This window comes from Takifugu rubripes, chromosome 5, assembly GCF_901000725.2.
Source record: "Takifugu rubripes chromosome 5, fTakRub1.2, whole genome shotgun sequence".
In the NCBI taxonomy this organism is placed as follows: Eukaryota; Metazoa; Chordata; class Actinopteri; order Tetraodontiformes; family Tetraodontidae; genus Takifugu; species Takifugu rubripes.
In genome coordinates this window covers 5,981,794-6,009,066 of record NC_042289.1, presented here as the reverse complement: position 1 = coordinate 6,009,066, position 27,273 = coordinate 5,981,794, and the positions used below count along the sequence as shown (strand labels likewise).

The 27,273-nt window shown below is 44.6% G+C and overlaps 5 protein-coding genes across 8 annotated transcripts; 4 read left to right on the top strand and 1 right to left on the bottom strand.

The window, feature by feature from the left end:
- Nucleotides 1-276: 276 nt before the first annotated feature.
- On the top strand, nt 277-4,253 carry kctd13 (potassium channel tetramerization domain containing 13). Its single transcript, XM_003964499.3, has 7 exons — nt 277-698; nt 971-1,231; nt 1,340-1,509; nt 1,741-1,830; nt 1,954-2,006; nt 2,114-2,309; nt 2,976-4,253. The coding sequence occupies exons 2-7, from the start codon at nt 994-996 to the stop codon at nt 3,222-3,224; spliced, it is 996 nt and encodes a 331-aa protein (XP_003964548.2). The 5' UTR covers nt 277-698; nt 971-993; the 3' UTR covers nt 3,225-4,253.
- A 952-nt stretch (nt 4,254-5,205) lies between these two features.
- antkmt (adenine nucleotide translocase lysine methyltransferase) lies at nt 5,206-8,090 on the top strand. The gene is made up of 7 exons (XM_011603794.2): nt 5,206-5,278; nt 6,096-6,152; nt 6,466-6,651; nt 6,734-6,838; nt 6,925-7,065; nt 7,202-7,252; nt 7,382-8,090. Exons 2-7 carry the CDS (start codon nt 6,132-6,134, stop codon nt 7,595-7,597), a joined length of 720 nt encoding a protein of 239 aa, XP_011602096.1. The 5' UTR covers nt 5,206-5,278; nt 6,096-6,131; the 3' UTR covers nt 7,598-8,090.
- A 161-nt stretch (nt 8,091-8,251) lies between these two features.
- xpo6 (exportin 6) lies at nt 8,252-17,449 on the top strand. The gene is made up of 24 exons (XM_011603798.2): nt 8,252-9,038; nt 9,612-9,702; nt 9,930-10,042; nt 11,243-11,440; nt 11,685-11,844; nt 11,950-12,027; nt 12,116-12,644; nt 12,746-12,872; nt 12,964-13,073; nt 13,181-13,289; nt 13,394-13,486; nt 13,577-13,646; nt 13,744-13,903; nt 14,019-14,111; nt 14,305-14,449; nt 14,664-14,813; nt 14,905-15,094; nt 15,184-15,339; nt 15,473-15,587; nt 15,694-15,865; nt 15,950-16,111; nt 16,194-16,292; nt 16,411-16,641; nt 16,805-17,449. Exons 1-24 carry the CDS (start codon nt 9,036-9,038, stop codon nt 16,904-16,906), a joined length of 3,456 nt encoding a protein of 1,151 aa, XP_011602100.1. The 5' UTR covers nt 8,252-9,035; the 3' UTR covers nt 16,907-17,449.
- Nucleotides 17,450-17,997: 548 nt separating this feature from the next.
- Nucleotides 17,998-20,592, top strand: nme4 (NME/NM23 nucleoside diphosphate kinase 4). The gene is made up of 5 exons (XM_003964502.3): nt 17,998-18,229; nt 19,077-19,207; nt 19,272-19,373; nt 19,646-19,758; nt 19,862-20,592. Exons 1-5 carry the CDS (start codon nt 18,094-18,096, stop codon nt 19,989-19,991), a joined length of 612 nt encoding a protein of 203 aa, XP_003964551.1. The 5' UTR covers nt 17,998-18,093; the 3' UTR covers nt 19,992-20,592.
- On the bottom strand, nt 20,264-26,992 carry eps8l1a (EPS8 signaling adaptor L1a). 4 transcript variants are annotated; one of them, XM_029836643.1, is made up of 14 exons: nt 26,851-26,992; nt 25,307-25,412; nt 25,144-25,202; nt 24,694-24,829; nt 24,196-24,284; nt 24,044-24,118; nt 23,817-23,965; nt 23,544-23,735; nt 23,110-23,215; nt 22,903-23,031; nt 22,680-22,821; nt 21,834-21,993; nt 21,267-21,399; nt 20,264-21,160 (listed from the first exon to the last, which is right to left on the bottom strand). In XM_029836643.1, the coding sequence occupies exons 2-14, from the start codon at nt 25,410-25,412 to the stop codon at nt 21,074-21,076; spliced, it is 1,563 nt and encodes a 520-aa protein (XP_029692503.1). In that variant the 5' UTR covers nt 26,851-26,992; the 3' UTR covers nt 20,264-21,073. The 4 variants fall into 4 exon arrangements, with proteins under 4 accessions (XP_029692503.1, XP_003964552.2, XP_011602101.1 ...); XM_003964503.3 differs by lacking the exon at nt 26,851-26,992 and adding an exon at nt 26,470-26,610; XM_011603799.2 differs by lacking the exon at nt 26,851-26,992 and adding an exon at nt 26,066-26,442.
- Nucleotides 26,993-27,273: the final 281 nt, after the last annotated feature.

The window sequence follows — 27,273 nt, the reverse complement described above, 5'->3', positions numbered from 1 at the left end:
ACTACATATCTCAGAAAAACTAAAGTACCACTTGGCATCATGGTCATTCTAAAACAGAACTCGGGATGTAAGTGTTAGAGTCGTGTTTCAGTTCCTTGGAATTGTGAAGTTTACTCAGAGATTTCATTGCTAAAATCTTTATTTTATTTGATTTATGCATTTTGAGAAGGAGGGGAATAGTAGACGTTCTGATCCACATTCCCTTCCAGCTGGTGGCGGTAATGCACCAATTGGTTGTTTGTCACTCAACAATGAAACGCCACAGAAGAAGAAGAAAAGCGTAGAAGAAGAAAACGAACGATTGGACAGATGTAGTTCCGACTGACCTAGTTAGCTTAGCAACAGTGAATATTCTTTGTGTTCAGAAATGGATTTGGTCATCTCTAATTCGCAGTAGATTGCATGTTTTAATACCTAGTGTGTGTTCGTTTTGATCCCTAGATTATAAAGGGTATTGCGAGATTAAACTGTTCTTAATTATACTCGCTAACCGGTAGCGACTATTATTTAGATAGAGAGTTGACGCAGGAAATGAGTCTTCGAAGCTTCACTGGGTTGTAGATTCATTTCTTTACTTTATTTCGTTAGGTTTAGCGGGTCAGATTTTTGACCTTTTTTGGCTTTTTAATATAAACGCATTTCTACCTGATTGGTTCAACTCGACTCACCCTTTAAAGCCCCCTTGGATGTTCAGTGTGGTGAGTGCAGTTAATGCTGAAAAGATGTAGCCATTGCTTGTGATTGCCTGATTTGGTTGCATGTATATTTTCGAGATAAAACTTGTTGGGTTTTTTGGGTTTTAACAAAGACACAGTCGTGTACTAAATAGTATATTACTTGTTACACACACCGTATCTGATATCAAATTTACTTGTATTATTTGTATTTTAAAGAACGGCTATTTGTTATTTGTATTGTTCATCTATTTGTTTCAGTTCCATTCCTTTACTGTAAATGTTCTGTGTTCCAGACAGGAAGTGATTCCTCAGCCCCATGTCTGCTGAGGCGTCAGTTGGCAGTAGTGCTGCTGACTCTGCCCAGTCTACCATTTCCCAGCATGTCTTCCAGAACAGCGGCGAGTTCAGGAATCAGGGTCTGCTGGGGAGTAAATATGTCAAATTAAATGTGGGCGGCTCGCTGCACTACACCACGGTCCAGACATTGAGCAAGGAAGACAGTCTGTTGCGACGAATGTGCAATGGAATAACAGAAGTCACCACCGACTCTGAGGGTGAGTGTGTATGTATGTCTCCTGGTGAAGTTATATTTGTGTTAATGGACAAACTGTGAGGGACCAAAGATTAGGGAACATCCCAAAAATCATTTCCCTTTGGCGCAGGTTGGATCATTCTTGATCGGAGTGGCCGATACTTTGACCTTGTTTTGAACTTCCTCCGAGATGGCTCAGTACCTCTTCCAGAGGACCGCAGGGAACTGGATGAGGTTCTGAAAGAGGCCCAGTATTATCAGGTCCAAGGACTGATCCAACATTGCCTTGGTGCAATGCAGGTACATTGATTTAATATCTAGGGCTCCTGTCACTTTATTCAGTAATTAATAATTGCATATACTTGAATGCAGTACTCGTTGGTTGTGTTAAAAATGACATCATTCTGAACAGCTAATGTTGCTCTGTTGTCTGTAGATAGATTCAGTTTGCTATCACTGTAAATTTCATACAGTTTTACATGGGACACATTAGTTATGGCATATACTGTCATTCTTTATGTGTACCATCAGAAACAAAAGGATGTCTTGGAAACCGTGTGTCGCATCCCCATGATCACTTCAGCCAAAGAAGAACAGCGGATGATTGCCACCTGTAGAAAGGTTGCTTGCAAATTCCATTTAATCTCACCCGGCTCATGACTTATTTTTTCTGTTAGTGAAATTGGCCTCCGGTTATTTCTGAAAGTGACTTTACTGTTTACATTTGTCTTTCTCTCGATACAGCCAGTAGTAAAATTGCAGAACAACAGAGGAAACAACAAATACTCCTACACCAGGTAACAATACTGTCCTCCTTGGCGTACAGATAATCATTCTTTAAAAACATTTAAATTTATCTGCATGTTTGTTCTGTTTATAGACTCATTCTCTTTGTCTCAAACAGCAACTCTGATGATAACTTGCTGAAGAACATTGAACTCTTTGATAAGCTTGTGTTACGCTTCAATGGCCGCGTCCTGTTTGTCAAAGATGTGCTCGGGGACGAGATCTGCTGTTGGTCTTTCTACGGAGAAGGCCGCAAGATCGCTGAAGTGTGCTGCACATCCATTGTATATGCCACAGAAAAGAAGCAGACCAAAGTAGGTGTGATGTTATGTGATTTTTAAAAAAGCATAAAACAAAGATTTGACATTTAGATGTGCAGTTGTGGTTTACTTTGGGTTTGTTAGCTGTCCTCATTGACAACAAGTAACCACTACCATTTGTTAGATGCTGTTTTACTGTTCATACAACCCTCCTATACTTAAATAGTTGTTATCAAGGCATTAAAATTTGTAAAGCAGGTTGCAATTTGAAGAGCTAGTCAAATGTGTGACCCGTGCTTCACTTGTACATCTCTTAAAGATCAATAATGATTGATGTATGCATACAAGCATGTGAAACACATCTATAAACTGTGACAAAGGAGTTCACATGGGATCGTTTAGACACGTAGCCAGGCCTTTGTATGCCTCAGTAATGTGGCGCAATAAATGCATTAGGTTATAATCTTTATGTGCAAATAATTTCAGAAAGCTGTAGATGATGCTTAAACAAAGGAAGGAACCACATTGTATTTCCTGTCGGGTAGAATACAGCCACATGCTGCTAAAAGAGTCCTAAAGTGTAAACTGGTTTCAAGATTTGTGTGAGCAGGTGGTCTTTGATCAGCACTTATCAGCTTCATCGTCATCTTTTCGCCATGAATAACACCATTATGTTTTTTGTGAAACTCAAAGCTTTTCCTTTTTACATTTTTATATTAGGTCGAGTTTCCTGAAGCTCGTATCTTTGAAGAAACTCTTAATATCCTAATTTATGAGAACAGCAGGGGATTGGGACCGGGAGGCCTACACCTACTGGATTCCAGGGGTGCAGGCTCCTCTCTGGGAGCCGGCCACTCAGAAGAGGAGGGCGCTGTGGGAGGCGACAGGAGGGTGAGGCGGATCCACGTAAGGAGGCACATAATGCATGACGAAAGAGGACACGGTCAGCAGACGGTGTACAAAGACTAGCAATGTGACGTAACAAGGGACGGGGAGTGACTTGTTTTAATGATCGCAGAATGTGAGGGGCATTGCTGATCACAGTAATAGCCTGCTGGTGATTAGATGGGTGTATGTCACTGCACTTTTGAGCTGGGGTGATTTGTAAATAAAAAGTGTATGGCGTTGGAGAGGCTTCTGTTTACAAGAAAATGGTGTACATTCTTTAAATAGGAAGGTACGTAATGTGAAACTGGCATAATGATTAATTTGCAAATGCTTGAGAATCTGCTGACTCGGCGTTAAAAACTCGGCCATTCTTTTCATAAGATGTTGCACTGGGAGTCATCCTGTGTGTTTGACTTGGTGTTTTTTCAGGTTGTGAAATATCTGCTGCCTTTGTCATCTCCACAGTGACATGTTTAGTTTAGATAAGTGTTAACACTGGAATGAAAATGATACGCCATTTTTTAGTTGATCTAGATTGTTGAGCAGCTCCATTTTTTTCTTTGGTTAAATTATTACTGCTGTTGCTTACAGATGTTTTTTTTTATTATCATTGATTAATATTTATTGATACAAACCTAATTTATTGGTGGGATTTTAACAGATCTTTGTATGAATTAGTGCTCATGTGAGTTCAATTTTTTTTTGTACTACTGTGATGCACTCATTAGTACAGTTTGGATGTTGAATTTAATTACCGTACTTAACAGCGATCTTACATTTCAGTTTTTCAGTGTTTCAGGAGGTACCAATGAATTTGAATCGTACTCTGAGCCATGATTGTTCACGTCATCATACCCAGTGGTATTTGCACAAATTGATTGGCAGTCCTTTAAAGGCAATTAAGGCTGGGTGGAAATTTTCCTCAGGGAGAGGATGCACATTGTCTTTCTAATATTCACCAATATTTCCTTCTGTATTAAAATTGTTTGATGAGAGCAATATGTATCTCAGACCATTTGTAAGATCAACTTGGAATATTGAAATATGCACTAATATAACTTGCGTCCAATGATGGTCATGGGAATGTTCTGAATAAATTGTGAAAACCAACCTAGTCTTATTTTTTCCCCCTAAAATATTAAAAACATCCTTAAACACAATGGTCTAAAAAATATGTCATAGTAAATGTATAAACTCGCTTTGATTCACACTGTGGAAGTGTATTTATGCTTTTTTTCCCCCCAAGTTATCCAAGTGGGGGTTTTTTTAAATTATTTGTACTAACATGTAAATACAGACGATGGCGCATTAAGCGGAAGCGCGTGTTGCCGGTGTCTGACGTCACTTCCGGCGAGGTTCACCCACGCCAAAACAAACCATCAGGTTGCAGTTATCTGCAGCTTTCTGATGTTTCCAATGCAGCTGATCTGTTGTTATAGAATCACCTAGCTAGCATCCATTTGCAACATTTATGATGCCTAATGGGTCAATATGAAACTCAGTGAGATTAAGTTGCTGTGACAGGATGCCACCTTTTCAACTTTAGAGTGACCAGCAGTCTGCTGATAAAGAAGAATTCTACACTTGCACTGGCATTAAAGTAAACAGAAAAACACACGTGTAGTGGCATGAAGACATGGTTTTGTATGTTCAATATGAAAGAACTCAACTGTCTTTAGAGCCCTGACTTTGGCACCAGTGAGATGAACTGGTGTGGCGATGATTGTTAAACGGGTCCCGTTATTCAACATCATACCTTGGAAACAAAATTTTGGATTTGAAAACAGAAGCACATTTTTTCCAGGAATTCTGTTGCCAGCATGAAAGTGTGACCGATTGATGAAAAACATGTAAAAATTCTTTTAGTGCGAGTGGTTTTTGTGTGTGTTTAAAAACAGTGCATCCATATACCGTTTATTTACTAACCGATTTTCAGTGAAGATATTAATAATATCCACTTTTAATATTGTGGGGTTTTTTTGTCTTAGTCACATCATTTATTAATAATAATAATTACAATGTGTGTTTTGATGCAGGCAAACCATCGGTAGAGAAATGTAAGAAAATCAGAAAGGAGAGAGAGGCAGAGGAAGAACTTGCCGAACTCGATCTCGACAACATCATTCCCATAGAAGGTAACATTTTATTTGGTAGATAAATGGAATGAGGGATCACAAACATATTCATATAATCACATAATTAGTGTTTGAGATTACTTTGACTTGTGCTGAAGTCTAGAGTTCATTAATGATAATTATGCCTGCATCAACGGTGAACGCGCTCATAACCATACTTGTCTCAGGTCGACCTACTCGCAGACGAGCAAAGGCACCTCAGAAGCAACAGGAACCTTGAACCTCTACATACAAATGTATCCTCTCCCCCGCCTTATGATGAGGAAATGGACCGCCCTGTTAGACACTCTCTGATAATACTGACAGCAACTGAGTCCATCTTGTGAAAGCTTTGAGGCAACTTGGACATTAATTATATTGGACATTAATTAGTTATATTTGAATGTTGGACTCTACAGGTTTACAATGATAATTCAGTAGAAATAATTACATACGTACACTGTTATGAGCGTGTTTTATTTCATACGCACTGTGTTCTAGTTTAATTTTTACTCCACAAATGATTGACTGATGTTAGTAGCCAAATGAGTGCTTTCTGTAAAAGACAAAGTAAGTAGTTTTTAAGTAAGCTATGAACAAAAAAATTAAATTACAATTTGATGGTTAATCGACGTAGTCTGCGGAACTAATGTAGCGAAGCAGCGAATATCCGGAATGTTTTGCAGACGGACAGGTTCAGCAGTATGACTTGTCCGCCGTCACTGAAATGCAGATCAACCTCCGGTCAACTTGGGTTTTTTGTCAAGGACTCAGAATTAATGTATTTTGTTTTTAAATTCTGTCCTATCATCATGAGCGTTTTATTTTTCTTTAATAGTCGGACTGTGGCAACGTCTGGACACGTAATAACTGCATGTCTGTGACCCTCGGCGAGGTATCAACATACCAAAATATGATTCACACATATTATACGACAAAAAAAAAAATCTGCTGTTATTAATGTGTCATTAAATGTCACTGGATATAGCTATTAACATATTCGCTATACTATCTTAAAAAATGTATACACATTAGTCCTGCAACTCTGTTTACTAATATTGAAAATAGACTGGATTGTTACGGTGTTTTTTCTTTTTAATTGCTTTTAAATTTAATCAAGATTATAATCAACACAGAAAATGATGTATGAGTGGCCCATCTCTCCAATTTTGGCATTCATTCTCCCCCTTTGACCTTACATAATGTAGTTTGACACCCAAATACACGAACCAATGGATGATGACACATCAGAACAGGCCTTTGCTGAGCTCCAGAGCAGAAACCTTGGTGGTTGGGGTCTTGCCCAGATAGGTTTTGGTACTGGGCTTGCAATATATGCAATGTGGGTGGGAATCCTACAGCCTGGCTTCAGAAAAGTCCCACTGAAACTGCAGGTATGCAGCTCTAAGTGTCAAACCCAAATCCTTCTAAAGTGTTAGAGAATTTTTTATTTATTTTTTTGCTTTTTTTTTGCAGGTCCCATACATTCCTGCCAGCAAAGCTCAAGTAGATAATGTAATGACACTGCTGAAAGGCCGAAATGGAGGTCTTGTGGATCTGGGCTCTGGCGATGGCCGTATTGTGAGTATAAACAGGATATTTGGGGGGAAAAAAGACTGTTCTTGCAGCTGTTCAAGTTCTTCACTGCAGTTATTTTAACCCAAAAGGTGCTGGAAGCCAGTCGGCGGGGCTTCTCTCCAGCTGTTGGCTACGAGCTCAACCCCTGGCTGATCTGCTTGTCTCGTTTTCATGCATGGAGAGCAGACCGTCATGAGAAAGTCTCGTTCCGACGGGAAGATCTCTGGAAGGTTTGATTTTGGCTTGATGTCCAAGAGGCCAGAGCTGCAGTGACTAATGTCTTGGTCTCAGTCAGACAATAAAACTTTACATTTATTTTATTAAATGTTTTCAGTTTATACATCCAGTGTATTGCTGTTTTTACAGGTCGACTTGACAGAATGCAAGAATATAACTGTGTTTCTCGCTCCCAGCGTGGTGAGACCTACTTATTCTTATAGTTTTTTATTTTCTTAGTTACTGGTAGTCACAGAGTGTTTGTTAGTCAGCGTTTTTAGCTGAATGGGACAGAATCTGAATCAGCTATTGATTCTCTTGTGTGTCTAGCTGTCTTTACTGCAGCAAAAGTTGCAGGATGAACTCCCCGATGACGCCTTGGTCGTAGCCGGCCGTTTCCCCTTCCCTGACTGGGCACCCTGCAGGGTGGAGGGATGTGGTGTGGACAGAGCCTGGGCATACAACATGCAGGCGCAGAGGCGACGCACCCTGGGGGAAAAGGGCAACCTCGCCACAGCAGAAGAGAAGAGTGGGCCATCTGTTTGAAGCGTAAGAAACGTATCCAGTCTTGGATAAACGCTGCTTATGAACTCGGTGCTTAAAAGACATAAATTAACGGAAATACTGAGAAAGTTTGATGCGACCAGGCTGCCTGTGTGCTTCATGAGGGTCTCTATAATCACGCAGACACTTTTAATTAATTATAGCTGAAGTTCATTCATTTTAATCTCTTGTCAATTCACTTATTTTACGATTTTGCCACTTTTATCAGCCGTATCTATCCTTCTGTGGCAGTGTTGGGCATCTTCACACACCTCTGCAGTCAGGAATGACAAATGTTTGCATTTTATCAAACAGCTTCTTGTTTTGTTAGAAGTGGACATAACAAAAGCAGTCCATGGTAATGTGGGAAAATGTGTTGAGCAATAACTTCCTGTGCGTGTTTTATGTAATATTTAAGTGCACCTGCAATATTTAAACGTATATCTAATGTACATTGCCGATTTATTGATGGCTGTAATAAAGTTGGTGTTTCATACATCCCTCTGCCATGTGTAATAACTTTGATTGCATAACAAAAAAAAGTTCACAAGGCTATTGTGGTTGCTCTTTTCGGGTGCTTGACAAACCAGGCACGATGCTTTTACTGCTGTAACCGACTTGACTCAAGCGGTTTTGGCCGGTTGATGTTTGCAGCTAAAGAGGAAGTTGCGAAGCAAATCCTGCAACTAGCGAGCTAGCTGTATGTCAGAGCCGCCCTAAACGATGAAAAGGGGAATAACAGCAACAGACGCGTATGGTATTATGTACTTAGTGTCGTCCTTTTGTTTTGCATAATTGAGCTAGGTGTGCATAGTCACCAGCGTTGAAACTGCAAACGGTAAATGCATGTTGTGACTAGCAGTCACAGAAGCATGTCAGTGGTTGACAGCTAAACTAGCTAACGAAAAATAATACCTTCATCCTTCTAGAAACGCTAACGAGTTAGCCATCCGCTAGCTACTAGGTAGCACACCCCCTACAAAAACCGCTTAGCGTAATCACAAAACTAAAATTGAAATTTTGTCCTGTGCGTTGGTGAGTGTAGGACATATCAAAAATAGTTTTTATTTATAGTTTTCGCGGTGATATTTATTCCATGGGAGAATGCAGCTAACATATCAGTTCCAATTAGCGGACTCAATGTTAACGCCGAGTCTATATACTTAGTAAGCGGAAACGCGTTTTTAACCAAGAAGGGCGATATCGTTTCGGCTTTAGGCGTTGTTGTTGCCGACAAATTCAACGTCGTCAGCCTCTGATAGGTATTCGTGTGAAGGGTATCGACCCAAGCAGGCGAGCTGACCATGATGAGCCACCCCTGCGTTAGCCAGCAACATCTTAGCTAACCTCAGAATTGTCTAGCTCGGCAGCTAATGTTGGCTTGTTATTGCACATAAACCAAGACTGAGTGACTTGAGGAAGACGCCTGGGCCAATTAAACATGGTGAGTACTGTTTAATTGTGTTTATTTACCCATTTTTAGGATCGATCTGTTTAATTACCTCCGCCGTTCTGGGTTTATACGCATGGGATTCTGATCATTCGAATCGTGCGATCTGCCTGAGATCAGTCATTAAAGCTGTCCACTCTGTGTGCACGATTGCCTCGTATACCAGTAAACTCATGTCACGGGATGGCAGTGGCCAGGTATTTCCCACGTCTTTGGGCCATTTCGCCCGATAAGTCGCCCATTTTGCCGAGCCGAATATTTGCTCTGAGTTGCGTCTCGTCTCAGCAAGTTGCGGCTCATTTCAGGAATTCAGACCCGCCTGGCGCAGGAGCTCCTCTATAAAACCTAATGTCCTGCTCCTAAATTGAGAACTGCGGCCTGACCGTTGATGCAGCGGGTTTGTTTTTAGCACAGCATGTGGAAAACTCTCCAAGATGATGCATAAGAAGGGCCGCATGTCTTCAACTGACTGGGCTCGTCGACGTCTTGAAATGAATAAATGTGCGTTTTGGGGGGGGGGGGGTTCTTGATTGAACCAGCCTGAATGTGATTGTCTTTGCCCATTAGGCATCAGAGGAGGCATCCCTGCGTGCTCTGGAGAGCCTGATGACAGAGTTCTTCCACAGCTGCACCACGAACGAGAGAAAGAGAGAAATAGGTAAATGCGTCACTTCCTCAACCACTATTTTACAGCCCGGGTTTGTGTTTTTTTGCCGTCTCAAACCAGCTTCAGGTTGGGTTATTAATTTACCCCCCCCCAGCACATCAGTGTCGCCTGTGACGTTTCAGTTGCATTGATGTTGCTTCCTCATTCGTTAAATTTATTTTATTTCCTCTGCTGATGATTCCGTCTTGCATCTCATGCCCACTTCCTTCTTCCTGCAGAGGAGCTGCTGAACAATTTCGCTCAGCAGAACGGAGCGTGGCGCCACTGCCTCTTCTTCCTCTCCAACACCCGTAATGAGTACGTCATGATGTACAGCCTCACAGTATTTGAAGTAAGTTATGCACGCGGGGGTGCTTATTCAGGGTTCTTCTACGCTTCCACGAACAGAAAATAGACATTCTGAGAAAGTTTGGTTTCAGTAATAGAGGAAGCAAACCAGACGACTGGCTCTGCTTTTGTTTTAGTCCCTCAGTGAGTCTGCTCATGAGACAGAAACACAACTTTTTCAAAATACTTAATTTCTCTCTTTGCTGAGTTTCCTTTAAACGGATTTCAATGCAGACATAATGTAAAGAAACAGCGTGACGTGCACTGATCAGGCATAAACACTGGCAGGTAATTATCTTCTTATTCTGGGATATATTGGGGAACAGATGCACATTTAGTCCTCAGCGATGGTGTTGGAAAAAGGTCAAGTGGCTGGTATTTGTCCAATCTGGTCCAGGACCAGTGGTGAACCGGCGGCAGGCTGGTCCAGCCCGGCTTCTGGAGCTCAAACTGCTAAACGTTCCAACTGGTTGTGGTAGAAGAGTCAGGACGGGCGGTGCTGACCCGTGGCCACCCTCAGAAGTGCCACCAATGTGCACGTGAGCTTTAGGATTAAAGACGGACCGATGGAAGAAGGTGGCCTCGACTCTTTATCATCCTGTCACATCAGGACCAGCGCTGACCTGGGGAGCACGTGACACCCAGATGCATCATGGGAAGTAACCAAGCCGGGAGAGGCAGCTTGATGCTGTGGGTGGTGTCCTGCTGTCCTGCATGTTGGACGCCTACCTGAGCATTGCTGCCGACCGGGTTCACCCTGTGAAGGAGACAGTTTTCCCTGGTGGCTGTGGCCTCTCAGCAGGATTATGAGATGTTGACTTGGCCTCCAAATTCCCCAGATCTTAATCCAAAGGATCTGTGGGATCTGCTGGACAATCAGGTCCAAACCAGGGTGGTCCCGTCTTGAGACCTGCTGCCCATGTCCTGGCACCAGTTATCCCGGCAGCCCCAACCCATGTACGCTAGCAGCACATTATTAGGCAGGTGATCCGGTCAAGCCTTAGCTGGTTGAGATCAACAATATCGTTTTGCTTTGTTTTTGCTATTTTTATGGTGTTCTTTTTATTTATTTGAGCTTCTGCAACAGTTTAAAAGTGCATCATTAGCCAGATGGCTCATTAGTCACCTGCATTCACCATTACCATGATTATTAGTGTCCTTCATATGGACACAGCCTTCAGACGTCCGGTTCTTTTACTTCCAGAACCTCGTGAACAAGATGTGGATCGGCGTCGCCTCACAGGACAAGATGGAAATCCGCAGCTGCCTGCCCAAACTCCTGCTGGCCCAGCACAAAACGGTTCCTTATTTCATCCGTAACAAACTCTGCAAGGTCATCGTTGACATCGGCCGCCAGGACTGGCCCATGTTCTACCACGACTTCTTCACTAACACGCTCCAGGTACGTCCCACTTGTGGTTTCCTCCCCCAGAAAAAGGATTTTCACTATCCTGCCATCTTGGCTGCAGCTCGATCCTGCCTGTGCCTCATCAGACATAATAACAGGAGAATTTTAAGTAGAAAACTAATAAATTTGCACAGGAAATTGTCTCACCACATGCCTCTTACAGCGGCTCCTTTTGCCCTCTAATGATTGCATAACAAGGAAAAACCTAATCGGCATTCCATCTGTGTCCCTCTGCCAGTTGATCCAGTCTCCAGTTCTGGCTCAGCTGGGGCTGGTGATGCTGAAAACCACGTCGGAGGAGCTGGCGTGTCCCCGAGAAGACCTGAGCGTGGCCAGAAAGGACGAGCTTCGCAAGCTGCTGCTGGAGCAGGTGCCGACGGTGCTCGGACTGTTGACAGGTGAGGCGTTCACCGCCACGTCGGCCGCGTCCTTTATCAAAGATGGCAGACGGGTAACGCCGTCCTTGCGTCGGAGGAGAGTTTTAGGCTCAGACTTGTCTGCAGGTATCCTCGAGACCTACTGGGACAAACACAGCATCATCGCCTCCACCCCTCCCCCCTCGCCAACCTCAGGGGAAAGCGGTGAGTCCGTCGGCACATGCACGTGTAAACCCGGGTTGCCGGCGATGCGCTGAGGGTCACTGATGTTTCTGTCTCCTCCACCTGCCAGTGGAGCTGCTGGGCACTCTGTTCCAGGGCAGCCAGTACTCAAAGCTGCTCTGCCAGCCGATGGCGGCGCTGGACGGCGAAAGTCAGCAACTCTGCTGCCTCGTCCTGGAGTGTTTGGCTCACCTGTTCAGCTGGATCCCTCTGTCCACAAACATCACCCCCACCCTGCTGGCGTCCATCTTCCACTTCGCGCGCTTCGGCTGTGACCTCAGGGCGAAAGAGAAAACGGGCTTGTTCATCTCCAACTCTTCCTCCACCAACGGACAGCTCAACGCCGGCACAGCGCCGCCTGTTTTAAACGGCGGCGGGCAAAACGAGCAGCAGGGCAGGGACGGCAAGGTGGACCGGGCACGGCTCGGCGTCCTCGCCATGACGTGCGTCAACGAGCTCGTGTCAAAGAACTGCGTGCCGATGGATTTCGAGGAGTACCTGCTGCGCATGTTCCAGCAGACCTTCTTCCTCCTGCAGAGGATGACACGAGAGAACAACGCTCACACGGTCAAGAGCCGCCTGCAGGAGCTGGATGAGAAGTACGGGCCCGGCCCCCCTCTAAGACGGCTCCACCTCACATTTACCTGTTCTGCTGAAACGTTGCCTGAATCCCACCTTTGTTGGTCTGTCTCTCCGCCAGTTACTTGGAGAAATTCACCGATTTCCTGTGCCTGTTTGTCAGTGTTCATTTGAGGCGGATTGAGGCCAGTCCTCAGTTTCCAATTGTAGAGTTTCTCGCCCTGCTCTTTAAGTACACCTTCAACCAGGTAATGTAGCTCACCGTCAATGTTTATTTTCTTAATATAAAGTCCATTACCGCATGCAAACGTTTCCTAACGATGTGCTCATTTTTACCAGCCCACCCATGAAGGCTACTTTGCCTGCTTGGATATCTGGAGTATCTTTTTGGATTTTCTAACAACCAAAATCAAGAGCAGACTTGCTGACAGAGAGAGTGTTCTGAATAGGTACCTTGATTCATCCGCTTTGTAAGACTGTCTGAAATATAAAATGGATGCCCTCTGTGGGATATCCTGGTCCTGAATGGGATGTTTATGGATTTGTGCTTGGACAGGTACAAAGATGCCTTAGTTCTTCTTTTAAGGGAAGTTTTGAATCGCATCCAGTTCAGATACAACCAGGCCCAGTTGGAAGAGTTGGATGATGAAACTCTGGATGACGATGTGAGAACATTTGACACGGTCACAGCAGCTGTCGCCAACAAATACCTAAAACTTCAGTGTAAATTCTTCTTTCTTTTTTTTGTTTTGCAATGGGGTAACTATAGCAACAGACAGAGTGGCAGCGGTACCTGCGTCAGAGTCTGGAGGTTGTTGCCAAGGTGATGGAGTTGCTTCCCTCCCATGCGTTCTCCACCTTGGTAAGATGTGGATGTTTCTAAAGTGTGCGTCAGTTTTGTTTTCCTGTTCTCCACTTTGTCAAATCTTCATAATCTGTCTTCTCCCTCAAGTTTCCTGTCCTCCAAGAAAACCTGGATGTTTACATGGGTCTGCAGCAGTTCATCGTCACCACCGGCACAAGTAAATCCCCGTCTTTATAGATTTCTTCTCCAGTTCTTATTATCCATGTAGACTTTGGCAGCGGCGATTAACGCACGTGACGCTGCTCTTCACTCAGGTCGGAGGCTCAACATTTCTGCAGAGAATGACTGCCGCCGACTCCACTGCTCTCTCAGGGACCTGAGCTCTCTCCTCCAGGCCGTGGGGCGCTTGTCCGAGCATTTTATTGGGGAAGTCTTTGCCGCCCGCTTTAGCGACGCCGTGGCCGTGGTGGAGAGGTCAGTCGCCTAATAAGAATAACAGTTTGGTTTTATTGGTGGTAAAAAGCTCCAGATTCTATGTTTTTATCTAATGTGTGGTGACAGCGGCGTCTGATGAGTCTGTGTTTGTCAGGTTGGTGAAAGTGACGTGTTATGGCTCCCAGACCAACCTTTATGACCTGGAGACCGCCGTGCCTTCTGTGCTCAAGCCAGACCTCATCGATGTGTAAGTAGAAAAGGCTAAGATGGCAGCCCTGAACCGACACCTTGCTGATCACAGAGTGAGGACCGGGTGTGAACGATTAGTATTTACACAAGGTCCTGATTCTACATCCTCCTTTCCTTCCTGTCATCTGTCAGCGGTCGCAAAGCTTGCGGGATTCGGATTTCAACTTGTCGCGTTTGTGTGTTTTTTACAGGCATGCACAGGCACTCGCTGCTCTGCAGGCCTACTGCCACTGGCTGGCCCACTTCTACAGCGAGGTGCACAGTCAGAACCAGAGCCAGTTCATCAGCCTCATCACATCCACCATCGATGCGAGCAGCCCGCTCATCACAGCTAAGGTAGACCGGCCCGTGTTTCAGGGGGGTGATTTGTTCGGACTCTTCGGTTTATCGGTTAACACCTCGATTGATTATTTGCGTCTCCATTTTGGAGTAACTTATCAGGAACTGATCGATACTTAAAAGTAGACTTTTTCAGGACACCTGGCTTGAAATGTGAGTAAGATTTAAGCAAGATTGTGCTTCTAAACCATATTTTGTCGTTTTTATTTAGGTACCAGAGAAGTTGCTGCTGTCCTCATGCCACCTGCTGGTTTCCATCACCTCCACTGTGCGGCCCGTGTTCTTGGTGACTTTAACAGCCGTGCAGAACATTTTCAATCTCATAACAACAGAGGGTCAGAGTCACAGACTTCCCCAAGAGGTAGAGGTTTATATTTCAGGACTAAAATGACATTTAAGAATAGTCCTACAGTCCAATCAGCCTTATCTGATGTGTGTGCCGTCTCCTACAGGCTCACAGATTGGTGTGCAGGGCTTTGTCCAACATGTTGCTGCTCCCATGGCCAAACTTGCCAGAGAACGAGCAGCAGTGGCAAACCCGCTCCAGCAGCCACTGCAGCCTGGTGGCAGCACTCACCCGGGAATACCGTCTTCTGAGGGGGACGGTGAACATTCCTCCAAGGCAAACCGATCTCAACAACAGTCAGTAGATTTATTTCCTTGCCCGGTCTGACCATCGTAGCGATCGCTGCCTGCTCTGACCGTTCTCTCTGTTTGCTGCTCCCCGGCAGTGAAAGCAGTCATACAGCAGACCCTGCATGTACTCAGAGACTTGGTCGACAGCATCTCCGGGGAATCCACCAAATCGCGTCAGATTTGTTATCAGAGTCTGCAAGAGTCCGTGCAAGTGTCCCTCAGCATTTTCCCGGTGTTTATTCAGCAGCCAGGTCAGTATCTCTCTCTTGACGTCTAAGAAACAGCCACAGATGTGACAGAAAAAGATGCCATTCTGTATCGACCAGCTCAGCATTATGGGTTTTAAACTGTGCCTGTGGGGCGACTGATGTTTCTCTCTTCCAGAAGTGACAGATGAGATGTTGGCCTTCTTCCTGACACTCTTTCAGGCTTTGAGAGTCCAGATGGGCGTCGCCTTCACGGGACAGATTATCCATACATTTCTCAGCATGTTCACCAGGTTTGTTTATATGATAATTAATGCTTTTATTAACGGTGTTATTAGTATTTTGGAGTGTAGATGTAGATTTGTCACGATAGCTGATGGACTGTGACTCGTGCTGCAGGGAACAGCTGGCAGCCAGTATTTTGCAGGAGGGCAGTGCAGGATGTCGAGTGGTGCAGAAGTTCCTGAAAATCCTGCAGGTGGTGGTTCAAGAGCCGGGCCAAGCCTTCAAGCCTTTCCTGCCCAGCATCCTCTCTCTGTGCATAGAGCAGGTTTACCCGATTGTGGCTGAGGTCAGCTGGTGTTTTACACTCTGTTCGGTTTGTTTCTTGTCCAGGCTGGGTTTCATAAATCCTTTATAATCTCGTCTTCAACAGAGATCTTCCCCTGATGTCAAGGCAGAGATGTTTGAGCTATTATACCAAATACTTCATCAAAATTGGAGGTACTTCTTTAAAAATTCAGTCTTAATAACTGTGCAAAGAGGAGCTTCCGAGGATACCATGGAAAATGAAGCCCAGTTCACCGCTGCCATGCAGGTAAGTGGACACAGCTTCTCTGTTCTGTCTTTCGATCTTTTTCTTCCAATGCTTTTCTTTCTGACCTGTTACACTTTTACAGGCCTTTGGACAGTCTTTCCTACAGCCTGACATCCACATCTTTAAGCAGAACCTTTCCTGTTTGGAGTCATTAAACAGCAAACACAAGCTGTACCACAGGGTAAGTCGAACATGAGCTTGAAACCAGTTTTCATGGGAATAATTTTAATTTAAAAAAATAAAAAAAGTGGGTCTGTACTTGGGACAAGAGTAGTTATGGCTTCATTGTCACCCTGTAGAAGCTCTTCAGGACCTCGATGCTCTTCCACTTCATCAATGTGCTGCTCCAGGTGCTCCTCCACAAAAGTCACGACCTCCTACAGGAAGAAATAACCGTGGCCATTTACAATATGGCCTCAGTGGACTTTGATGCCTTCTACTCAGCCTTCATGCCGGAGTTCCTCAACGGCTGCCAGGGTGTGGACACCAACCAACGAGCTGTTCTGGCGCGCAACTTCAAGCTTGAACGGGTAACGTGATTTCTTGAATAAAATCTCACAATGGACAGCTTTATGAGTACATGAAACGGATCCAGAGTGCTTTAAACAGGCTAAAAATGTTTTAAAACTCTCATTACACTGGATCATTTCCAGTCGGATTCATCAGCTGTCAAATGTTCTCTCCCTGCTCCAGGACCTGCCCTCCTTCACTCAAAGCGTGCAGCGGCTGGTGAACGACCTTCGCTACTACAGACTGTGTAACAGTAGTTTGCCCACTGGTACCATTAAGCTATAGCACCATGACTGCTTGAACCAGTCGTAATAACAAAGACTGCCTGTGACGACCACGTCTCTCCACACTCCTCCAGCTCGGCTTCAATCTGCCTATTTCAGTAGTAGGAAGGAATGACGTGCACTGTTTTGATTGAATTACAGGAGGTTGAGGATGCTGCTGATATTTTTTTCTTTTGTTTCTACTGTAGAAGGTTGGCTCCTAATTATTTTTTAAAAATTTCTCGTCCCCGATATGTGTCGCCAGTGATGATATGGCAAAAAACACACAAAAAAAACTGGTCTGCCGGCAGCTTTTGCCCAGACCTGGAGCAATCTGAGCCGGGCCTTCTTTCCCACGCCTCTGCACCGAAGCTGAGCTGGGACTGAGCACTTTCAACTCATTTTGAGTTTTTTAAAATGCTTTTATTCATTTTGCCTTTAATGTTTTTTTTTTTCTTTTTCTGGATCTCCAACGGAGATGGACAGTCAACTTAAAGTCTTTCATATCATTCCATTCTGACAAAACGGCTTAAAATGTTTTATAATAAAAATTAAAAAAAATCAACCTGGTGTTATTCCATTATTGTCTTTTGTGATTGTTGTATAGATCATTAACAGTAGTTTGCATTCTGTTTTTTTCCCATGAAGTGGATAATATTACTCCAGTTAAGGGGGTTTCTATAGTAAATTAAACAAATATGTTAATGTAATTTATCAATTATAAAGTGTGAACATCCCTTATAGGTGTCGAAGATACAGGAGATAATGTTTAAGCATTTATAATGTTTAAATTAGGGAAGCAGCACTGATGTCATCATGCTAAATATAAGTTTTCCTTGAAAAACATTAATTTTTTTTTTACTGCAGCAGTGATTATTTCAGGCCAAAAATACAGTAAAGATATCTTAAAATCGTAAAGGATACGATTTCCGTCCATAATTTAAACATTTGTTTATTTAGTCTGCTTTATTCTCTTTAAACAGCTCAACTTGTAACCAGTAGCAGAAGGTAACAACTGCAGGAACGACTGGAAAACGCATGAAACGTGGTGGAGTCAGACTGGTATCACTGGAGTTAACCCAGCTTGACTGACCGCCGGGGTCGGGCGGGGGCAACTCGTGAGTTTTGTTTGTGATCGGCTGCTTTCAGGCAAAGCAGAGTAACAGACAGACTGACAGACAGACAGACTGACAGACTGCGCATCTAAACATGGTCGTGCTGCTGAAACGCTGCTTTTCCCTGGTCTCCCATCAGTTTTGTCCATGGAATCACAGACCACCGGTTGCTGGGTTTCCCACCGTCCTGCGTTACGCGCACAGAGCAGCCGCGTACAGGAACTTCTCCAGTAAGTGACTCTTTGATTTGTTTTGTTTGTTTGTTTTACTTTCGAGTGGTTTGATTTAAACTGTATAAATGTTCAGTGTGGAACCTCGTCAACTTCATGACAATCAAACTAAAACGAGATCCCTGCCTCGAAAGCGTGGGGGAAAATATTAGAATTACTCCTCCAGGAGATATTTCGGCATAAAACTTCTCAACCATGACCGGGTCCATCGCGTTTAAATATTTGTTCCCCAAACCCGCGGGGGTCGTGAACTGGAAATGGGTTAGAGGGCCAGGTGACAGTGCTCACAGTCATTGACCCGCGGTGTGCGTAACGGGGTCCGAACCTGCATCGTGCGTAACTGAGACGTACTGGCGCAGCCGTGTGCGCGCAGCCTAATTGAAGACGTGCGTTCATTCATTGGGTCCTGCAGACATTCTGTGTGTGTGTGTGTGTGTGTGTGTGTGTGTGTGTGTGTGTGTGTGTGTGTGTGTGTGTGTGTGTGTGTGTGTGTGTGTGTTTACAGTACACAATGACGCGTGTGAGTTTATTTACTCACGAACTGCTGCTCCAGTGCATGTTCACAGTTTCAAACTTGTGTTTTATTTGTGTTAATGTTCAATTTTAAAGCCAGATCGGCTAAAACATATTTAACCTACAACTAGATTGATTAAATGACTAATTTCCGCGGACATCATCAGGAAAAAGAAAATGTATAGGTTCAAAAACGCAGCGGAGCCGACGAGTCCTATGTAAAAAATAAATACAAATACAACTTGTACCACATTGTCTTTGTCGGTATTTCTTTTTACATAGGCAGTACATATTTTTATTTCCGTATGACATCATGTGTCCGGGTCCCATGCAGGTCATCCGCCGGAAAAGGAGCGGACTCTGATTGTGGTGAAGCCCGACGGCGTTCAGCGGCGCCTTGTTGGGCGGATTGTTCAGAGGTTTGAGCAGCGTGGCTTCAAGCTGGTCGGCCTGAAGCTTCTGCAGGTATGAAGACAAAATCAAACTTTTTAATCCCCCCTAAAGTCCTCTGACAGCCTCTGTGATGAAGGTGTCCGAGGATCTGCTGGCTCAGCACTACCAGCAGCTGAGGTCGAAGCCATTCTATCCAGACCTGGTGCAGTACATGACCTCGGGGCCCGTGGTTGTCATGGTGAGTGGCTCTCTTGTTCCGATGCTCCCTTCGTTCTGCTTCTTTCAAGGTACTTTCCTTCTGGTTATGCTGACACAGGCCTGCTCAGCTGACCCTAAATTTAATATTCTCATATTAACCTATTGTTATTATTGATAATGTGTCACTATCGGTATTTTCACTTTTACGCACAGATTCTGAGCACGAAAAATTAAACATATCAATGCTGTTTTCATATTATACGATCCTTATGCTTTATTTTATCTTATATAAAAAATAAATGTCTTAAATAGGCGTGGGAGGGGCATCAAGTGATCCAGTCATCGCGGAAGATGGTTGGACATACGAACCCTGCAGAAGCTCAGGCGGGCACGGTTAGAGGAGATTTCAGCCTTCATGTCAGCAGGTGATGCCGGGTGTTGTTATCTGTGCATGTGTCACGCGTTTCTGGATTATATGTGAACATTTTCTGATGAGGTTGTCGTTAATCACGTGACACTCGGTCGCAGGAACGTGGTTCATGCCAGCGATTCACCAGAGGGGGCGCTGCGGGAGCTACAGCTGTGGTTCCAGGGACAGGAGCTCCTGAACTGGGACTGCGTCGACCAGTTCATCACTTGTGAAGATATTGGGAAGTAAAAGCTAAAGGCGAACCATCTCCTGCTGCTCAGGATGGACGGATGGACAGACAGACAGACCGACCGGCCCCTGCCTTTCACTCTGTGCAAAAATTAAAGGATAATACCTCAGGAAATGATCTTAAACACTCACAGAAGCAACTGTGAAGATATTCTGCCTCAAGTATACAAATTAAACTTATATTTAATCACTCCTTAATTTCTCAGGCATGATAAGAAAATGTATCTTTTATCTAAATCGTCATGGCTGTGGTCTTGGAAATAGAGATTTAATAACATATTCTACCATTGTATGAAGAAATTAAGTTTGAAATAAGCTAATTTCATAGGTGCTATCTTCATTTATGCTGAAATGACTGAATCTAACATTTCAACCATGTGAAATTACTACTTTACAGAGAGCAGACCTTTAATACAACTGATCCGTTTTTACACAATAATGGACCTCTGCAGAAGTTGTGGAACCTGCTGCTGTCATCATTCACATGCCTTCAAGCTTCTGGTGCTGATGAGCTTTGGAAACATTTCAGAATTCATTTGTGTCACTAAGAACATGCTTTGATGTGGGGGGTTTTCCCCCCCTATAAATCACCATTTTTAAATGTTGTACCCTGCTCATTATAATCCTCTGGTTCAGTAAGGCATAAAACAGCAGCGCAGCAGTATTTTTCTACATTACATTAATAAAAGCACAAGAAACAGCAATCTAGAGAGGTTGGTAAAGTTCTTTCATTTGCATTTGGTCTCAAATAGCATCTGGTCTGTAATGCCCTCATGCCAATGAAAAGGGAAAAAAAAATTTTTGTTACAAGACGATCTAAATCTGTTGCACTTTGAAGCCTCTTAGAGTTTAACCATATGTACAAATGTAATGTAGTGAAACTGTAGTGACTGAGCATTACCTTTACCAAATGGTTCTATGCAGCAGACATCTTTAGCTCAAACATAACACTCGCAAGTGTAAAACTGTTCCTTCCATCTGCAGCATCACCCTGGCTGCACATCTGAGCGCACAGCTGTGCACAGCTGCCTTTACCGACTGTCAGTGTTTCTTCTCCGTTAGCAGATGTTCAAATTGTTCCTTCACACGTCACTCTTCTCCGATTCCAGGTCGATCTTTAACTTTTGCCTCTCCATCGCCTTCTCCAGTTCCGTAACTTTGTGCACATCCTGTCAGGGTCACAAGGTCAGATATCGTCCATTATCCCCCCCCCCCCTTCCTTTTTTTGTCATCATTAAGCACAGAATAAAAGAAAACAATGGAGGACAAACCAACCTGAAGAAGAGCCTTCTGCACCATAATCTGACTGTAAACTCGTGCACCTTCCTCTGGAGAAACCGTGCGCAGCTCGCCTTTGTTCAGGGAAAACAGCTGTGCCCCATTTAAAATGCCCAAACACTGAACCGTCCTGATGGAGGAGCAAAGGTAGAGGTTAGAGAGTTTCCATTTTCAAATGGCCACCAGCATCACGTCTGAAGAGTTCAGCCGATCGAACCAAGTCTCATCTCATCACCGTCAAGTGATCTTCTCAGTTTAATCTTCCAGTTAAGCTGAATTTATAGTTATGTGACAATAAATCAATGTTAGCCTGGAGGGTATTTGTCCATCTGACACCATTGTTGTTCTATGGCTTTTATTTTGAAAGGTGCAATGTCCATAGCACTGAATCAGTACTCTCCTTTTATTCTAGCACCTTCTGTGAATTTTGGTGTAATTGATTAGTGTCAAGTGTCATGATTCCCCCACCCAAGAGACATCAAACTCACACCAACTATGAAACTGTGCGTCAAAGTGAAACGAGCAATTCCTTGAGCAATATGTTGCTGGTGGTGCATACTCAACTGCTGACTGAAGCCCTTGGCCAAGAGCCACGCCTGCACCTCAGCAGGGGGTGATTGGAAGTTCAGAGGAGCGGATGTGTCCGGCGTGCGCGGGGGCGTCCGGCGGGAAGAGCCTCTCTTCTTAGATAGCCGCTCCAGCAGCTCATCGTTCATTATCAGGACTGGGAGAGCACAAAATTAGGCTCACAGTCGGTGTCATATTTCTCCGTGTCACATAGTTCACTGTGTGGTTTTATTGTTGTTTTTGCTGTCTGGTAATTAAGAAAACAACTTGACTAAAGCAGGCAAGTCATGCGCTTTCAATTCCTGCAAGAACTCTGCTGCGTTATTTTAGAGACCTTTCAAGGAATTCCCTGGAAATTCCTGAAATTGAAATTAGAATAGTCCTGCCAAACGTATGGACTGGCTTCCCCACGTCATTTTGAGTCCATGCTCTCCTAATGTTTGCACTAGAGGCAAATGATTTTTTTAAAAAAGGTGATCCTAGAGACCTTTTTTATATGCGAGTTAGAGAAAGAAATACAGCAAATCTCTTCTTGAGGAGTTTAAATAAGAAGAAAATTGCTCCATTTCCTCTGGTTTCATAGATTACAGCCGAGTGTCATCGGCATTGAGATGAAACTTTAGTCCATGCTGCCTGATAATATTTGCACAAAAGTGGGAGCTGATAAATGAGTTAGCATGTTCTCCCAGTACCAACATGGGCTCTCTCTGGGTACTCCAGAGCAAAAAAATGGCTTCTGTCTGCAGACAAAGATTGTTGCCACAACTGTTGCATATATGACATACAGAAAACAGCAAAACTGATGAGATATTCTGAATGACAGAGCTGTAGAGGACGCGTTACCTCGGTCACCATCTTCTCCCTGCAGCGTGGATGACAGAACCATGCTCTGTGGTCTCACTGGGCTGATAGGAGGAGAGCTGGTCCCAATGGAGCTGGATGCAGCATATGAGAAAAACCTTGCACGGGGGGGATTGGAGGTTTTCTGTTGGTAAGAGAGACGCGGCGGCGTGAGTCAAAATCCAGAGTGCATGCAGGGTCTGCACGCCGTCAGGCCTGTTGGTACCTCTCTGTAAACCACTGAGCTTTCCGCGGTGTTCAGAGCAGACAGAGGCTCCAGGATGTTAGAGGGGACACATCCTATCTCTTCGAAGCGATTCCGACATTTAGACCATCGGTCCGAGGACTCGAGCACCTGAAGAGGAGAGGAGGTGGGAATCACGTTTGTAGCTGCAGTGTGTCTGCTCGGAAGGATGGATCACTTCGTCTGCACCTCTAAAGTTTCTCCTTGCAGGACAGAGAGCTCAGTGTGGTTTCGAGCCAGGAAGTCGTAACTGCATCGGTAGAGTCTGTCGCCTTCAGGCAGAACGCTGGTACCTCTGAAACACAAGCAGACGGCCAAGCAGCTGCAGCCTTTCAGGCAAATAACTGCTGAGCTCAGGACATGTCTTTTACAGTAGGCAAAGTATATTTTCTAAGTGACATCATGAGCTAGATGAGCTAAGGACTGCAGGAGTCGTGGTAAGGTTGTCAAGATTTGTTATCCTTGCACTGCGCACAACTGTCTCTTTTTATTGAATCTTGCCTTAAACAGCAAGGATTTGACATTTCAAATGTTCACATACATATATTTGGAAGGTGTGACTCTTGTCATGAACAGCGAGTTGGTATAGGGGTGAAAATGTAACATTCTCAGTTTACACTTACACTCCGTCAGTTCTATAACCACGATCCTCCATTTGCATATTCTGCGACGTCCCCCTTTGCTTGAGGGCGTCCTGTTTATGCTGTGACTCAATGGGATCCTCCCGAGGCCGCCCAGTCGAGTCGTGAGTCCGAGGCTGCCAACCATCCAGGAAGGCAGGAGAATACGGAGGAACAGCCACGCTGAGCTGCGAGCTGACAAAAGGACGAGCAGGTTTCCTTTAAGATCAACAGGAAGCCATCTCGGCAAATGCATCAACACGTCAACACACAGACCAGGGCAAAGTCCAGTTGGGCCCCAATGATTTCCACAGATCCTTTTCCCCGTTGGTCAAATGCTCCTGAAGCAGTGAAATGGCCCCCGTGGTCATAGCTGGACTGACCACTGACGCGCCCAACGCTGGCCCCCCAGTGGTCTTCACCATCTGTGAGAGACAGACGCCACAGTTGGTGTCTCAGGCCAGAGGGAGGAGAAATGAAAAGCAACAACCAAAGGGACCCACCAGGTCAAGAGGCACAAAGACGGGATGCAGGAGTTGTGGCGCGTCAGGCTGCGTGATGTAAGGCTGCAGACGGGCCTAAAGAAACAGGCAAATGAGACCCACCTCGGGGGCTTTTTATCGAAATGGACCCGCGAACCTCAGGTTCAACTCACCAGAAGGCAAAGAGAGTACTTGATTTTCTGAAAAATGTCCAAGAATTCCTCCTCTGGTGGAGGAGAAGCTTTCATGGCCAAAGAGTTATCTGCACATCCAAGAGAAGAGTCACATAACTGCCACCCTCAATATGCTTTAAATCTGTTCTAGTTCTGTACATTTTCACTTTTTGGCTCCTTTAATCTACCAGATTTACAGAAAATTCTAACTTTGTCTGTCCCCAATTTCCCCAGTCTATCCAGTCTTTAGAAGTGGACTGCTTGTTCCAGCACGTTCCTGCAAACAAAACCGGGGTGACTAACTGTCTGCTGTTAATTGTAGATAGGTTCATTTGTTTCCCTGGGAAACACCCAACGCAGCACTGCAAACGCACAAAAACAGCCGCATCAGCTGACTTTACCTCAGGTGGTGTTTAACCCCTGAAGGATCCTCCAAAAAAATCTTTTTTATATTGTGTTCGGGTTTCTCGGTCCAGGCAAATGTGGTGCAGCTCTCACCGCTCGGCTCCTCCTTCTTGTTGCTCTTTTTGCTTCTCTTCTTCGTCCTTTGGCTGAGAACACGCTGGGCCTCGGCCGCCTGCTGCAGGCGCGCCATGAAGCGCTCCACGTCATCGAAGCAGTGGTTCATGATTTCCTGAGGAGGGTGAAGCAAACATAAATATGTGGCTTTCCACATCTATCTATCTATCTATCTATCTATCTATCTATCTATCTATCTATCTATCTATCTATCTATCTATCTATCTATCTATCTATCTTGAATTAGCATTTATTTACTGATTTCCTGAGCCCGTGAGTCAGTTATAATCCCTGCGTCAACATTTGGACTCCTGAAATATTGGACTCCTGACCCTACTGAGGCTTTGAGTGCCAACTTACCACCTCCTCATTGACGCCTTTACCTTATGTTCAATTGATTAAAAATGAAATTAACATGGAGTTACATACCACTTCCCTCTCTGCACCTTCTTTGGATAACTGGTTTTCCCCAAAACTGGATCCGTTCTCTGAGCAGAGGAAGGACACAGAGTAAAAGCAGCACAAGCAGAGCAGCTTGCTGACAGTATCTCCACGTGAAAACTACGTGACGACAGCAGATTAATGGCTATACCTCTGGGTGAACTGGGGAGGCCACCAGGAGGACGTTGCTTCGATTTAATTATCATGACTTGGACGCCTGAAGGTTTTCGGGCCACCGGTGGAGGAAAATCAGACATCTGTTGCGTGGAAATGGCAGAATCAAGTATCAGTAGAAAGGTGACCCATCAGGGTGAGAGAAGAGGCAGAAAAAGAAACAGGAGGAACACTGAAAGCTGGAAAGAGTAATGATCCCTCTGGAATTAAAGAAGCCCCCACACTCGCGTGTTGAGACACATCTTTGTTTTAACTGTCATGCCAAATCAGTCAGAAGCTGCAACATGAGTGAACCATTATCTAGTAAGCTCATCCCGGACTGAGATGCCCCCCCCCCCCCCAAACATAATAATGAATGGGACCTTCGAACAGTTGCATTCCACAGGCCGTTTGTCAGAATGTTGAATATTCGCTCGTGTCGCAGCAGCAAACGCGACAGGAAAAACCACCGGCTGCGTGCACAGGCGGCAGATATAACGCCAGCTCTCGCAGCTCGCTCACACACGCACGTCCTGGTCGCTGTATTTCCTCAGCAGAAGGTCAGAAACAGGAGACGACAGAGTTATGACAAATGAGCGAAAGTTTGAGAATATTCCGATATATCAGGACGGGTTTGTCTCCAAAGCCGTTTACACAGGGCAGCTGCCGGTGACAGCTCACACACACGCGCGCAAACATACATCCATAACAGCCAACACACACCAACACACACTTCGAGCTGCATAAATCACCCTACCTTGGCTTTGTGTGTTCAGATCCTCGCACTGAGGCGTGTGTGCGTGCGCTGAGCTTAGCTGTTTGCAGCAAGACGTCCCACCTTCTTTAGATATGCGGGAACAAGAAAAACGAGTCGCGCTTTCTTTTCCTAGTTAATCTGACGCGATACTCGCGCGCGCGCGCACGCCGCTTTTTTGCAGCTCTCTGTGAAGGGCATTTGCATCAAAGAGGGATTTTTTTGGGCCCCAGAGAGGGGGGAGTTACAGATTTAACACGGTTCCGTGCACACACGCATTAACAGACGGACATGCACACGTGCGATCAGAGGGCACTTCCATAACCCTGACCTGAACGCCACTCGTGGCTTTTTTATTTCAGACCGCAGAGTTACGATCTGTTGAATGTAGCACCCCCCCAAAAAACCTTTTCATTCCCCTCTGAAGGCGCGCGCCTCTCCTTCCCAATGGCAGGTATTTCTAACAAGCGCCTGTGGCGTGTGCCACCAAATTCCATTGAGAAATGTCACCCGGTCTGAGCCAGCACCCCCTTCCTCCACGTGTTGCCAAAAAACCCATTGATTGACGTAAATGTAATTAAGCCTAGACTAAAATACAACACAGACACCCGGCACAAATGCGTTTTCCTTTGGTTGGTTTTGTAATCAGCGCAACTGGCTGCAGACTGCATGAACAATGAGAAAAATTATACATTTGCGAACTTGATTGGATCACAGTTGTTTTATCTGTTCGCTCATTAGTCCATAATTAATCCATAAAAGTAAAATAAAATCTGCGAAATTACCACCTGCAGATATAAGCGTCGTGACAGTAGTGATGAATTTAGCCTCTCAATAACAGCTCCATCCCTCAGTAAAGCCTCTGTGCCACACAAGCGTCACTTTCCCCGCATGTCTTCATCGCAAGACACACACAACACGGGCTCTATGGACTTTATTCCTCCTGCTGACGTGAATGAATAAATAAAGAGAGTGTTTAGTGACCCAAGTTCTCGGCTGAGGTGGATCTCTGTAAATATCGAACAACTAACGCCGTCACACAATAAGGAAAGGAACAACATTCTAATCCCGAACAATTGTTAATTCTTTGCCCATATTAATTGCTTGATTTTCTCTCTTGTTGCCATGGCCTTTTTAGCTGTTTAGCTGCTTCCAGTCCATCAGAAAACTAAGATGGAACAAAAGTTTAGACTGCTGTCAGGATTTAAATA